General features: G+C 52.7%; 4 protein-coding genes across 4 annotated transcripts; 1 reads left to right on the top strand and 3 right to left on the bottom strand.

The window, feature by feature from the left end:
• Window positions 1-11: 11 nt before the first annotated feature.
• On the bottom strand, window positions 12-940 carry PUNSTDRAFT_137931 (uncharacterized protein; the record flags this gene model as incomplete). The annotated part of the gene is made up of 1 exon (XM_007387590.1): window positions 12-940. A coding segment is annotated over one exon (929 nt), but the record flags the coding sequence as incomplete, so codon positions are not given.
• Window positions 941-4,093: 3,153 nt separating this feature from the next.
• On the bottom strand, window positions 4,094-7,500 carry PUNSTDRAFT_75081 (uncharacterized protein; the record flags this gene model as incomplete). Its single annotated transcript, XM_007387589.1, has 9 exons — window positions 4,094-5,240; window positions 5,296-5,440; window positions 5,499-5,678; window positions 5,734-6,131; window positions 6,184-6,352; window positions 6,409-6,551; window positions 6,598-6,788; window positions 6,840-7,202; window positions 7,252-7,500. Coding segments are annotated over 9 exons (2,985 nt in total), but the record flags the coding sequence as incomplete, so codon positions are not given.
• Window positions 7,501-11,575: 4,075 nt separating this feature from the next.
• PUNSTDRAFT_137929 (uncharacterized protein) lies at window positions 11,576-13,412 on the top strand (the record flags this gene model as incomplete). The annotated part of the gene is made up of 5 exons (XM_007387588.1): window positions 11,576-11,596; window positions 11,645-11,744; window positions 11,795-11,845; window positions 11,898-13,227; window positions 13,283-13,412. The coding sequence occupies 5 exons, from the start codon at window positions 11,576-11,578 to the stop codon at window positions 13,410-13,412; spliced, it is 1,632 nt and encodes a 543-aa protein (XP_007387650.1).
• A 176-nt stretch (window positions 13,413-13,588) lies between these two features.
• Window positions 13,589-13,926, bottom strand: PUNSTDRAFT_137928 (uncharacterized protein; the record flags this gene model as incomplete). Its single annotated transcript, XM_007387587.1, has 2 exons — window positions 13,589-13,712; window positions 13,760-13,926. 2 exons carry the CDS (start codon window positions 13,924-13,926, stop codon window positions 13,589-13,591), a joined length of 291 nt encoding a protein of 96 aa, XP_007387649.1.
• Window positions 13,927-14,140: the final 214 nt, after the last annotated feature.

Here is a 14,140-nt window from a genome sequence, read left to right as displayed (position 1 = left end):
TAAATAGGGACGAGCGAGTCATATTGACGGGTATGTTTTCAGGGCGGATGCGTCGATCGTTGAGAGGGAGGAGAGGAAGGGAGTGTCGTTGTAGATGTAAAGTGACATTGGTAGCAACCACTAGTTTTGCGGTGGCGACAGGACAGCCGAAGGGAAGTGGTCCATATTCCTTCTTGATGGGAGGCAGCTGTGGTTCGCGCTTATTGTCGCCATACTTGGCGACAACGACGAGGTATCCTACTCCTGAATCGACGGGCATACGGCTTCTTGAAGCGGCGATACGGTAGTACGCGTCGGCCATTTGCCCAAAGATATTGTCGTGCGAGCGGTATCTCTTGTGTAGCCGTGTGACGTAGATGATGTAGTCTCCGACCTTCTCTTCTAGGATGTAAGAGATACAGGCGCTAGCGGCCATTATCTTGTTTCCAAACATAAGACGTAATCGTATTACGTTGCCGGGCTGCAGGAGGTTGGTGGCAAATGGAGGACCGTCGAGTAGGAAGAAGATTCGTGGACCATGTAGCCACGGGTTGAGTGCTACGAACTGCAAACATAGAGGAGGTGCGCGAAGGAAAAGGTCGGCTGCCTCAATAGGCTGGTAGGGAGAAGCTCTGGGCGGGCGTGTTTGGTATTCTGGTACAAATTCGACAGTAGTAGTGATGTGGACCTCGATGTGGTTGACCTTTTTGGGGCGCTGCGGAAACAGAACCCGGATGTACTGAGGGAGTGACGACCTCTCGGCCTGTGCGAGAAGCGCAGTGGTCTCGTTATCGGCTAGCGGAGTGCCTTCGGGTAGGTGAGGATCGACAGCGAAGGGCTTTGCCCATCTTGTTAGACTACGCCATATATGTTTGGCAATTGCTTTGAACACCTGCATGCTGACTAGGTAGTTGGTGAGTACGGTGGGGGTTGCCTGTTCCTGAACGCGTGTTATGGGCATGGCGTCTACGCGTCACGACTTCCTGATCACGTGATCACAGTACGTTGTGAATTTGGGTGTTTTGGCTATGTCCGAGCGCCAAACAGATTTGGTGCGCGACAGCGATACGGCAGCCACAAGGACATGCGATGCTTTTTGTCAATGTCAGCTCTGGACACTCGCAGAATCTACCATTGCAGACGTACACCAAGTGTCTTGTTGGCATTCTTCGTCTTACGCCGACCCGTTCTCTTATTAGGTGGCGGCAGCTCGGTTCCAGCGGTATCACCATACAGACCATCCATATCCATCAATTGGTGCTCATTTTCGAGGTCCGGAGAGAGCAAACGAGTCGCATGCGTATTGCGTTCGGTCCCTCTGAGACGACCGCCCACGTTGACCCGGAGAGTGATCGCCCTATGAGTCTGCATCACGTGATGCGCTTTGTCATTGACTGACTTGATTCGAGGGAGTTCAGTCCGTGTTCGCTTTCGACTGGAGCCAGTAACGGTGGAACAACGAGCCATGACGGCAAAGAGGACAGCTGAGATTAGGTGGCTGAGAGCAACGTTTCAAGTATTCGCAGGCGTGGGATCTAGATAAGTTGCGGAACAATCCCAAAGCGGCTCCAAAATTCAAGTAGTCAATGTCTCTTGAGAACGTTGGCTTTCAAGCGCGATAGAGTACACGCAATGCATACCCCGAAGTGATAACACAAGCAGTCACAGGTAGGAAGATTCACTAAAGCAGATTTCAGGGCAAGCATCCACAGGACAGTGTGCTTGCGCGCCATTGGCAGCCAGTCCATCCAGCAAACCCCGAACTCGAACGAGTCTACTGTCGGCATCCTTACCCTGCTGACCTGCGCATAATCCGTAGTTGTGTCGTGCAGGATTATTATGTACGATGCACTCAAACTCGTGTTCTGAACGTGAGTTCGAGTCTGTTATGTATTGAAGTAAACGGTGTGATTTAAACCGTATGACAGTAATCTAAGATCATTGTACATTATCATCGAGCTGTAGCAATATCGTAGTGCATCTACCAGGATATATGCGACAGAAGAAGCACAGAAAGTTACTGAGTTAGCTCAGTTCTCCAATTGAGAATATGAAAGGCGCGGCATGGACTTCAACTGTCGTTTTGAAGTCCCCGCATTGGATCGAATGTGTCTTATAGTGTTATCATACCGTAGCTTTGTGTAGATTTGTGTTGCAACAATGCTGGGCCTTGCCAGTGTACAGCCGAGCTGATAATAATCAATGTGTCATGTGTCTATAATCATGCAAATAACACATACTTCACGGCTGTATGTTACTGCTATCAGCACTGGTCCGTGTACATGTACGTCCTGTACAGACATATCTGCACACACACACCCGAAGCGAGTACTGGTATATTGTTGCATGTGCAGACGGTGGGAGCAATATCTGCAGCCGATCCTGTACACCGCGGGCCACATAACTTTTGACACCAGCCTGTACAATTAGTTCCCAAACGTACACTGCGCCGATGAGTATGAGGAACATTATGTACATGCATATCCAGCAGCAATCAGTCCACCGTACATGAGGCAGCGGACATGGATGAAGTGTTGGGCGGCAAGGAAAGTTACCGCGCAATAACTACAGCACGGCGAACTGAAAAGCTGGGAATGATCAGACTGCATTAGAGACATATCAGCGACTTGCTGACGACAGGTGCGAGAACATAACACTAACCATGGCGAAGCCAAGCGGGGGTGTGCAACAAGACGTTGAGACCACGATCGACAATCTGGGCGACGGAGACAGGCCGCTAGCAAAGTGACGAAGTGCCCGTATCCTGTAGATATGGCCTATGCCGGATATCCTCAGCGACGGCTCCGTCGATGACGCAATCATAGAATGCCATGCCATGGACATCGTGTAAAGCGAGGTACCCGCAAGCCGAGTACTCGGAAGCGTGGAGGCGACACCGAAGTAGGGCCCGACATACTGGACGGTCTGGGCGAGGAGGACATGATGATGGCACGTCCGCGTCAAGAGATAATAGAGGATAGGTGGGGCTTGAAAACGGTGGACGGTGGTGACGTCGACGACATGCCTTGGATTAACCGAGCAAGTGGCACTATCCTCGGAATTGTCGGAGACAACCGATGCTGCGTATTCGCAGCAGGCGAGGATTCCATTGATGATGCGGAATAGAAAGGGTCATGCCATAGAACATCGTATGAGGCAAGGTGCCCGCAAGTCGACAACTCGGGGGCGTGGAGGCTACACCTGGGTGAGGACCAACGTCCTGGATGGTCTAGGCGAGGGCCATTCGTCGACGACCTGATGGTGGAATGGTTGCATCCCGAGGGATGGTTGGGGCTTGACGATGGTGGGCGGTCTTGTCGATAGCAACATCATTGAGAAAGCGGCGAAAGGGTTGCGTCGTCAAAGATGGCCAGACGATGGCGAATAGCATCATGCAGGCAAGCAACCTAAGAGTGTACGATTAGTACGAGGGAGTGGAATGAACATCGTCATGGCTCACCAGAACACCTGAGAAGTATGATTGATTGGGAGGGGTTCACAGCCTATTGCAAAGACTGAAGAACGAACAAGCCTGATGAGATCGGGCAGGCACTTCGAACAATGAAGAACACACCGGTGGTCTCGAGTCCTGGGTGCTACGTCAGCCACGACTCCAAGCCCCGTACGGCGTCCGAGGCACGAATAACTGAGTATGTGCGCTGCGTTGATGACGAGCGTTTGTTGAGTAGGACATTGATGCCCAATCGACTTCACGGACAAACGTCCAGCACGACTGCATGATGTGGCATAACCGAATCAACCACATGAACATAGCAACCGCGCCCGCTGAAACTGGATGAGGCTAGCGTCATCTCGTGAATCGCCGGACGACTGAGCAGATGGGAAATAGTTAGCGCAGCCCCCAACACACGAGATACCTCTGGACGCACCGAGGAATTCTCTCATGGACATCCATTATTGCACAAACACCATCCACATACGAGGAACGGACACCGTTAGTCGAGTTAAAAGCAGATGCAAGTCGTGGTTCAGGACAAGAAATACGTGGCATCACGCTCATACATATATATCACACGTCGCACGTGACTGTATATTGATACTGAACGATCAATCACATTCGCTACATATTGCGAAATGCTACGCCATACTCATTCTAGTCGGTTGTTAGATATACGGAATAGTCAGTAGCGTCCAAAACAGCGTTCTTGCGGCCCACATCCTGGTCCTCATCTTGGTCCCCATCCTCATTCTCGTCCTCTGCGTCTACCAGTTCCTCATCAACCGCCTCCTCGTCCCTGTCCTCAAGTGAGGTGTTCTCCAAAGACGAAACATATTCGTGGATCCACGGTTCTCCATGACCCGTCCTCTTCAGTAGTGGTGCCCATCGCTGCACGAAACTGGCGGCGAGCGCACGGCATTGATCAGCCTGTCTGGAAGCGTAGCAATCGGCAGCGAACGAGATGACCACTCCATGACGAGAGCCACGCTTGGACAGCCATGAGTCGGCCTGCCAATGAAGGAATGCGATGATCCGCCGCATCTCCTCGACCAGGAGGTGCACTTCCTCCTGCCATCGGAGAAAGCGGGCGCGCGCAGCTGCCCACATATACAGCATGGTCTCGTCCAGTTCCTCCTCGGCGCTGAGCCGCATGCCATCCACAGACCCATCAAGCTTCAGCACCTGACGTACTAGACGTCCTCGTGATCGCCATATCCAGGAGTCTTCGCGACGCCCTTCTCTTTCGTCCTCCTCTGGATAAGGGCCGCGGATGTCGTCATCTCGAAGCTCGAGTAGGAAATCGCGCCACGAGCCCTTCGGGTTGAGAGCCACAAGCGCCAAACGTGCATCGCGATACTTCAGGGCCAAGAGATGTATTTTGCGACCCACGCCCTTGAGAACGGCCCGGGAACGAGTATTGGCGGACGTTGAACCGAAGACATTAACCTTGTACTTGTGGATCAGCCCCATATACGAGCGTCTCATTCTACAGAGAGCTTCGAGGGCGTCCGCCGCCTCCGCAGTACGCATCTGTTCTTCGGCGCGAACAATACCCGACACGCAGCCCGACAGCGGAAGGCCCGCGGCGACCAGGGAGGATGGAAGATGGACGATACTTCTAGATGTAGATGGCAAAACCTCTTCATCCTCCGAAGCCAGAGCAAGGCACGGCATGAATAGGACGGCAACCTTTGTGAGACTCCTGACATCGCTTCGGAACACCTCACGCTTCCGTTGCAAATCGGCCGTGGTGCAATGGTGCTCTGCTTGCTGTGTCGCTATGTCGCGTGTCATGGCGCGCCTGAATGGAACTTAGCTCACTGTACTCGAATGATGGGGCCGTGGGGGTGACATACTGTCTATCGAGGAGCTTTAGAGCGCGCTGAACGTACTCCGATGGTGAGAAATCATGTTGCAACGTTGAGCCATCCGATTCTGAATCTTTTTCAGTCGCCTTCTCCTCGTCTTCGAGTCGTTTCCGGATCTGATCATATGTCTGCGCTGTGAAACGGACGTCAACCTCCACCAATGAATCAGCGAGGACATCGACAGCACATACATTGCTCGGGTTCGGCATATGGATCCTTCCCTGCCTTTTTGTCCCGTTCAAACGCGTGGATGAGGCCCGTCCACCTCTGGATGGTGCCTTCATCGAAGGTGCTTGACAAATCCTCGTAAAGTTGACGATGCTTGACGCTTTGGTTCAGGGCTTCTGTCAGTGACCAAAACATATTTTTGCCTACCCCATCAGAAGCCTCAGTGAATGCGTCTATCATGAGAACTGGTAGCCGTACCCATATTGATCTTCATGACGTGGTTCCAATTACCCATGTGATCCTCGAGGGCAGAACGCCGACCTTCCGGAGCCATCTCGACGGTACTGGTCGCCACCCCGCCTAGATGAGCCCACTGCTGCTCTATAGTTTCTCCGTGTGTGCGACCGACATGCGGCTGGTGTTGAAAGTCGTATAACCGTCGGCATTTCTTTCCATGACTGGGAAGATGTACCTTCGGCACCATGAAGATGAACCCAATCCTGGAGAACTTCTGAACCAGTTTGTCTGCGTAATTTCGTCGTAGTCGATCCATCAAGTGAATAGACCAGGAGCAAGCGATATCGTACGACGCTACCACCATCGATATATTCGAGTCTGCCAGCGTAGACCAGAAGATGTAGTCCATCGTGACTTGTCTGTCGCACCTTTCGTCAACAACTGTGCATAGGTGTTACGAGAAGAACGTACCGCTCGCCTTTAGTCAGATCGGCGACCGCATTCTTCCTCATGAGAGAATGCCGCGCGCACACCACTGCTCCGAGCCCGGTCACAAGCACCTTCTTGTTGTTGTTCTTAGTGTTCATCTGGCTGACCGCATGATGATGCGCGTCGCAGGGTTCTACATCCTGTACGTTTGCTAAACAAAGGTCCTGGCCTCATAAGAGACGTGTCTTACCTCCTCGACACCATCACTACATTCTTTAAGGTGGTGTTTATATTGCACATCGGAAACAAAATATGCCAAGCCATCGCCTAAAGCCGGGTCTTGGAAGCCACGATCCCTCAATTTCAGCTTAAAGCAAGCGTCCACCCCGATGAACTGGGTATACAACCATCTGATGTAGTAATAAGTACTTGCGCTGTGTAACAACTGATAGGTACGACCTGCGCAGATCCGTCTCCCAGTTGTCTGGGAGATTGCGACCGGGATGCGGACACGCGGGGCATTCCACGGCAAGTCCTCCGACAGGTGTGCCTCGTATTCCTGACGGATCGTTACCCCTGCCGGCTCGTTTGAGCATCTTCAAATGACGCCACTCACGGACGGCAAGGATGGCGTCATGGTACCTCCACTGTAATGCGAGCATGAGCCGTATAGTATCTTGGCCTAGCGAAATACGTACAATGCCAGGCGCAGGTTCCATGTTGTCCGTCATTCGAATCATAGCTTGATAGTAATCGTGCAACGTGAGCTTGCCTTGCAAATTGAGCAGGTGAAAAGTGTTGAGACAATCGAACGTGAAGGCCGTCCGAGGTTCAGCCGTTGTCGCAGGAAACAGACGAAATAGAAGAAGCTGCTCGGACTTGACGGGTGTGCCGCACCCACAGTAGATGAGGCGCAGGCGATGGTGACCATTGGTATGGAATACGACGAAGTTCCGGGGGCCGGGCGTAGAATTCGAACATTTCGCACCGAAACGACAGAGGTGGAGCTTGTAGCCTAAGCCATGAAGGCTGGTACGCTTGAAATAATGACCGTTCCATTGCTGATATCTGGATCAAAGGTTGCACTCCAGGAACCTGGACGCAGCGTACCTCGATACGATGAAACGGCAAGTCTTTATGGCGTCGCAGACAACATTGGACGCATTCGATGGTCTGGCAGCTGAAGCAATCGCGGCATCTGATGGTCGGACTGGGCGTGCCACACGCACGGGTGGTCCCATCGTCGTTGTGAACGACGGTTTGACATTTCAACGTATTTTGCTTGAGACCGGGTGCCTCATGGGCCAAGAGCGCATCCAAGTAGTCGTTGCGGTGAGGGATCCATGTCGCGATTTGTGACTAACGTAGAACTAAGTTAACATCCCACATCATATCCGGCACGACTGGTGTCTGAACATACCCCGATGGTAGTTTTGGTAGCCTTCGGGACAGTTGCCTTGTTATCCGTCGACGGTGCCGGGGTGCATTTGGCAGCGGTGGGTTTTGGCTCGGATGACCCTGCCTTACCCTGCGCAGTCTCCGATGGGGGCACACCGTTCATCCGCAGAGAGATATTCACAGGCGCTACAACTGACGAAGTGGACCGAAGCGTCGTGCGTCCTCGATTATCACGGTCAACATGTAGCTGGCGCACAAGGTTGTTGCCAACGACGTCAACGGTCGGAACGTTGCGCTTCCTCTTCATGGCAAAACAAAGCACTGACTGGTAAAGCAGTGGGGGATAAAAGAAGTCAGAATCGGCAACAACAGGAGAAGACATATAGGATAAACAACACGGCCAGTGTCGTGTAATGTGAAGAGTATCGCAGCCTACTGTCTGGATGTGAAACATGAACAGAAATGACGTACAGTGACACGGTCGGCAGGGCCCTATTCCTTCAATTTGCGGTGTGGTCGGATCCACCGTAAGGCATCGGGGCGTAATCAGCTCCTAGAATGATTGACTGAGGCAACGAAGTTGCTCATGTCGGAAGGCGGTATGATTACGCTGCAGGGTGAAGTGAGCTTGATGTCGAAAAGAAGCCGTGCGGGCCAGTGCACCGACCAGTTGATATAGCTGGAAACCACTGTCAATATGATGTAACTGGATACCTGATTTGAGCTGATTCATTAGCGATTCCGTTTGCATTACTACCACAAACACACCTGGCCTCGCACATCCGTCCGAGCTGAGGAACGGTAATGGTTCCGCATCATTCACTCCAGTGTTTTGATGGATGGTCCCAGCAAACCCGTGCGTCATGCCTGTCCAACATCAACGGAAGATTATGAGCGAAGTCGAGATATAGCGGGTATGATTGGGAGAAGAGGACCAACCGGAAGTATGTAATTGTTAACACGTACGGGGCATGCTGATAGAAATACGTCAATAGGCAGCACTCATAACATGGGGTGATGCAGGACATACGTGTTTAAGGTGCTCCGAGAGCGACACGCGAGACCCCCATCGAAAGAAAAAATCATGCAGAATGAGGACCAAAAACAGGACAGTGATTATCCTATCGTAACATCAAGTCGGTTCATTACGCATATACGGTGAAAGACTTACTGTACGTTCGAAGCACGCGGGTTGCTTGCTGAAAGGGAGTCTCGATACCCAATATGGTGGTTCGGACGGTGACCGCCACCGATGAGCGTGCATGACAGCAGCATCTCTGGCGGGGTCTGAGCATGTGTAACGAGGTAGCGAGGATGAATATGATTGCAGGGGCCGGAGATGTCAGCCAACGTCGTCGCTGTGGCGGTTGTTTGGTCGTGCGGGATGGGCCAGAGGCTTGTCACGTGCCGTGGAGACCGCAGCTGCCGATCGGCATACCAACTGCTTAAGGCATTTTATGCTTCCGTCTGCTAAGTTTGATATGACTTAGAATACGCAAAGCAACTCCGACTAATAAAATGACGCAGACAGCTGGTGTGCACGGAGCGGCCAAGCCGTGCCCTAAGGTTGATAATAATCTTCTCATTGGGAGATGAGTTTGAAGTGTGTAAGGAGTTGCCGGATTTGAGAGGTGTTAGTGTGTGAGTGGCCGCGATCGGACGACCGATCAATCCCAGATCTGCCTTTCATGCGTAGTTCGCAACCCGGAACCTCGACGATAGCAACGATCTGCGCAGGAACTTGAACAATAGACAAGACCACAAATCTCATGAAGATACTTTAATACCCAGGTAGACATGGAACGACAGAGCACATAAGTAAGTATGGCCTAGATGATCGTGTAGGTCGTCGTAGGCACATCTCACATCCACCGACATTTCGGACGCATATATATGCCCTGCGTTTCGAGTATTTCCGATTGCCGTCGGTTACCGCGAGTGAACGATGTACACTGTGGGTGTATGAGCCTCACCAGATGTCCGTAAAGTTATAAACACTATAAGTAGTTAGCGAGGAATGCATGTCTCCTCCAGCAATGGATGGATGTAACACATCCCTTGTCTTCTACCCCTCACTGCTCATACATCGTAAGCCCTATTCCGCTGCAATCGATGTTGCTCGTACGTTCAGGAGATTATGGGAACTCCATTGCGCGGCTGGGACAATTCCAGCAGCACCAAGTGCGACGAGGTCGCTTCACTTTCTAGACCGTCTCCCATTCTGTGAACAGCCCGTTTCGGATATTATAACCAACCTCCCTCACAAGGAGGCCGAAAAGAAGAAAATCGACATGATCTTCGCCCACTACGACGTAACCAGCAAGGCGCGATCACGGCGTGTTGCCAGAGATGTGCTGACCCTGACCAAATTGGTCTCATGGCTTGGGAGGCCTGCCTTGACTTGTTGAACGCCTATCTCCGGGGTCTTATCACTCGCCAATTTCAGACTCTGTGTGATCATGGGCAAAAGGGGAGAAGAACTCGAGTTACTGCCTAACTAGCTTCATCCGGGCTCTTGGTTTGTACGTCTACCGACCTTCTGTCGTTTGCCCATCTCAACTTGTTTTCGTCTTTATGTAGGTGCGCTCAGCCTTTCTTCGCGCAAATCCTGGACCAAGGCGGGGACTTCCTCATATGTAATCTCGTTTTACACCGTATCATTATTTCATACTGTACGATTATCCATGTTATCTTATTCTGACTATGACCTATACCACTTCTCACATTGCCCCATCTTGAGACGCTTTGGGGCATGGTTGCGATCACAAAGGATGAGCACAGAACCGATCATCCCAGGGTTGTTTACGAATATCCGTGGAGAAGCCTGTTTCTGACCGTGGGAGTTTACTTGCAGTCTAGAAACGTCAGAAAACATCGGTCCATCCACGGACAACCCTGCATCATACCTTCCCACTTGCGACATTTGATGAGCTCCTCCGCCAAATTTGCGTCTCTGTCTACGTGGAATCGTCGCCGCTGGCAACTCGTTCCAGACTGTCCAATATTCGCAGTCACTGAATGGTCAACCCATGGCCGGACAGCGAACATGGGGGCGAGCATTCTCAAGTTGGTACAAGCAAGTCAATCTGACTACGGGATCGCTGACCAGCTCAGACGACATCACCTAGACACAACAGTAGGGGGGACGTCTGGGCGCTTCAGTGATGTCCAAGTAGCCGCATGTCACGTCCCAAGTCGCGGATCATGCGGCTAGTCGCAAAACACGTGATATGCCGAAGGGCAGTGGATTCGGAGTCTAATATTATGGCACTCCGACACTCGGACGTTGAATGCGGCATCAAGGCAGCATGCCTAATACAGTATGCCCCGACTCACGGCTCGCTTCGCGCGACTGGGCGCGGTGGTCGAGCGGATAGTCGCAAAGTCGGCGACCTGACTTCGATCCAAAGTTGCGGCGTCGACATCACTGGGGCGCTTCTAGACACGAGGATTCATGAAAGCCGCATTTCTTCTCCTTATCCGCGGCGCAAGTACGTATGATCAATGAGCCAAGTTGTCTCAGCTGATAGTTACTATAGAAGCCACAACATGGGCGGAATACCCTCTGCCCATCCACAAACGTTTCACTACCGTCTGAGTTCTTGTGCTGTGAAATATGGGCCTCGCCATCCAACTCGGTCAGTTTTCCTCCTCGGCCATGCACACTCGACGGCAATGAGACTGCTGTGTCAGTACACTACGGCGCTGAGGCCTTGTGTTGATCGATCGCGGGCGTACCTTTCGAAGGACCTGATTCTGAGCTACAACGTCAATTGGACGCTTGCATTGCGCACGCGTGGCGGGATGGGTTCGTTTTGTATGTCACCGGAACAGGTCGGATATGATGAAGAAGGCCGCTGCCCTTCCATCACGCATCCTTCACCTTGTCCTTCACATTGTCTTCACATCGTCGTGACATGCTTCTTTCACGGGGACCCGGATACTTCTTTTCCGATCACCGGTCTCACATTTCTTCTCTTTAATCCCGTTGTTCCCCAAGCTCTCTGCAGTTGTCGTCGTCCACCAGCCCTCCCGCATGACGAACAGGAAGAAGCGGGTAAGTTCCAGAGCTGATTCCGTTACACCACCATTGACTGCGAAGCAGTATGCCGACCTCCGCCCAGGCGATCGTCAAGAGCTCCTAGAGGCTCTACGCACAAATTGCGTGCACAACGTGGGCTCTCTGCTCGAATTTCTGGAGGATAGTACGTATTGCTCTGGTATCCGATGGATTGTCATACTCACCACTGTGAAGGCCAGAATCCGAATCTCGACGTGGAGTCTGTCATCGTAGGACTCGCTGAAAGTGAATATTTTCATTGTTCTTTGTGCACCGCATTGCTGAATATAAAAACTAGCCGCGCTCGTAGAAAACGCGTGCAATCCGGTGTACGATTCCGATGATGATCTTTACTACCCGCCCTCCCCTGCTGAGACGTCCGCTTTACACAATCTGTCGGTGGCCGGTCGCGCATCGACAGAGGCCACCATCGCTGCCACCCAAGCACCGCGCCCACAGGTTGGCGGATCTCTAGTGGCCACGGTACACCGCGGTAGAGGTACTTCTAGGACCAATCGAAGGATGGATCTGGCCGCCTCCGCCCCGTTGGGACGTGGGATTTGTTCCACCTACGGCTCTGTTCGTACATCCTCCAGCGACGGGGCCTCCAGTGCTGATATGTCCTTCGCCGCATACCGAGGCGAGCGCCCAAGCTCTACTGCTTGCAGCCAAGGTCGGGAATTCGCCCATGGCCGACGCCAATCCAAGTTTCGTCGCGAGGAGACACCTCGTTCGTCGACACCGCGCAGCGAGGGCCCCATTTATCCAATCCACACCCAGTTGCATCCTCCCGCCCAACACCAGCTCCCACCTCACGTCGAAATCCATCCGTCCTGGGAATGGGACGCAAACGACCCTGATGCCCGCAGTCTTATGGAGTTGGCGTCTGGCGATGCTGTTTTGTCACCCACAAGCCGCGAGCCAAGCGATTCGCCTGGTACTACGTCACCTCCCCTCATTTCTCCTCCTGGGTCCCCAGGTCCTCCCGCCGATTCTCTGCTTGTTGCCGGCGCCGGACGGCTTGGTGTTAGACCGCCTGACGAGCGACTTCCGACCCCAGCCTCAGCGAGGCAGCCATCTATTATCAACAATGCCGCCCACACCCATACACCCCATAGCCTGTCGTCTCATTCGTATTCCCGTGGTTGGAACTTGACACCCCGGCCCACCGTCCCTTCGACGGATCCTGGCGCCTCTACCAATCGAACCGGCCCATTCCCAGATCGACCTCGGACCCCCATGCGTGGACGGTGGTATTCGCCGCAGCGTTCGAACGTGTTCAATGCCGCGCCTGTTCCTCGAGAACGGCCCCCCCAATCGCCTCCCCCAGCGTACTCCGTCTACGAGCTGCCGCCGCCATCATCTGCACCATTGTCGGCATGTGGCCTGTCCTCTGTTGACGTATCGACATCCTCGAGTGCTCCTTCCTCAGCTGACACTCCATCGAGGATCGATACTCGGTTGTCCGTGCCCCCTGCTCCGCGTGATGATGCCCCTACTCCTCGTACTCTGTCTTCCATGTATCCTGAGGTGACCGAGTTTCACATACCCCCACCAGACGAACAAAATGGTCCTGGAAAGTACTTCGCGGTTAGGATCGGCTACAATGTGGGCATCTGGAGGGATTGGTAAGCTTCATACATCTGTATTGCGTAATCCACTCCATCTGATTTCATGAATCAGGCCCGACACGTCGCACCAAGTTCTCGGTTGTCCAAATAATAGCTTTAAGGGATATCGGACCTTCGCTCAGGCGCGAGATGCGTTTTTGCGCGCTCTGGAGGCACGGGAGGTCTTAGTTGTACCTCGTTAAGATGTTCATGTCAATATCATACGGCTCGTAGCATATATTACGCGTGTTGGCTCCATGAATTCAGGCTTATCCTGCATATGAGTATGGTGGTGAACAGTAAGAGGAGTGTTTGGTACACGGTGACACGTATGCAGGTAGTGTGACAATATGACGTCGCGAAAATGTTGGTCCGCGATCTAGTATATGACCGTAACGGTGCTCCCAGCCAAGGCGGCGTGCCAAACGTCGTAAGCCTCTTTGAAATCATAGTGAACGGAATGGTATGACACAGTAAAACTAGTGATAGTCGTCACCAATGAACTGGAATGGCGTAAGTAGCTGGATCTTCGCAAAACAAAGTAACGTACCGATTTGTGAATATACCGACAGCCGAGCCGGCAGTTACCACGTAGAACGGGCCCTGGGCGCCGTTTGCTGGCCAGTGGTAATGCTCGCCTCGCATCCCGAATGCGTGGATAGTGCCATGCTCGGTGTCGGGTCCCGTAGGTTGCTCCCATAGCTCGGCTTCCACCATATTCGTGTGATAGCGATGTTGCTCAGCTATCAGTTGGATACAAGCGGGACAGACGTGTCGTGGAGGTGAACCAAATACAGAACCAGAAGCTATCGTGGAATTGTTTCTTCGCGCGGTGCGGCCACCGCTCGAATTTGAATCCGGGGTTCGTCCCGGTCTATTGCCCCGCTTCCGAGATGCTTGAGCCGGGGGATTTTCGACGTATGTGGGTGGA

The sequence above is a fragment of the Punctularia strigosozonata genome, assembly GCF_000264995.1.
Source record: "Punctularia strigosozonata HHB-11173 SS5 unplaced genomic scaffold PUNSTscaffold_14, whole genome shotgun sequence".
Taxonomy (NCBI): domain Eukaryota; kingdom Fungi; phylum Basidiomycota; class Agaricomycetes; order Corticiales; family Punctulariaceae; genus Punctularia; species Punctularia strigosozonata.
This window is presented reverse-complemented; position numbering and strand designations above follow the sequence as displayed.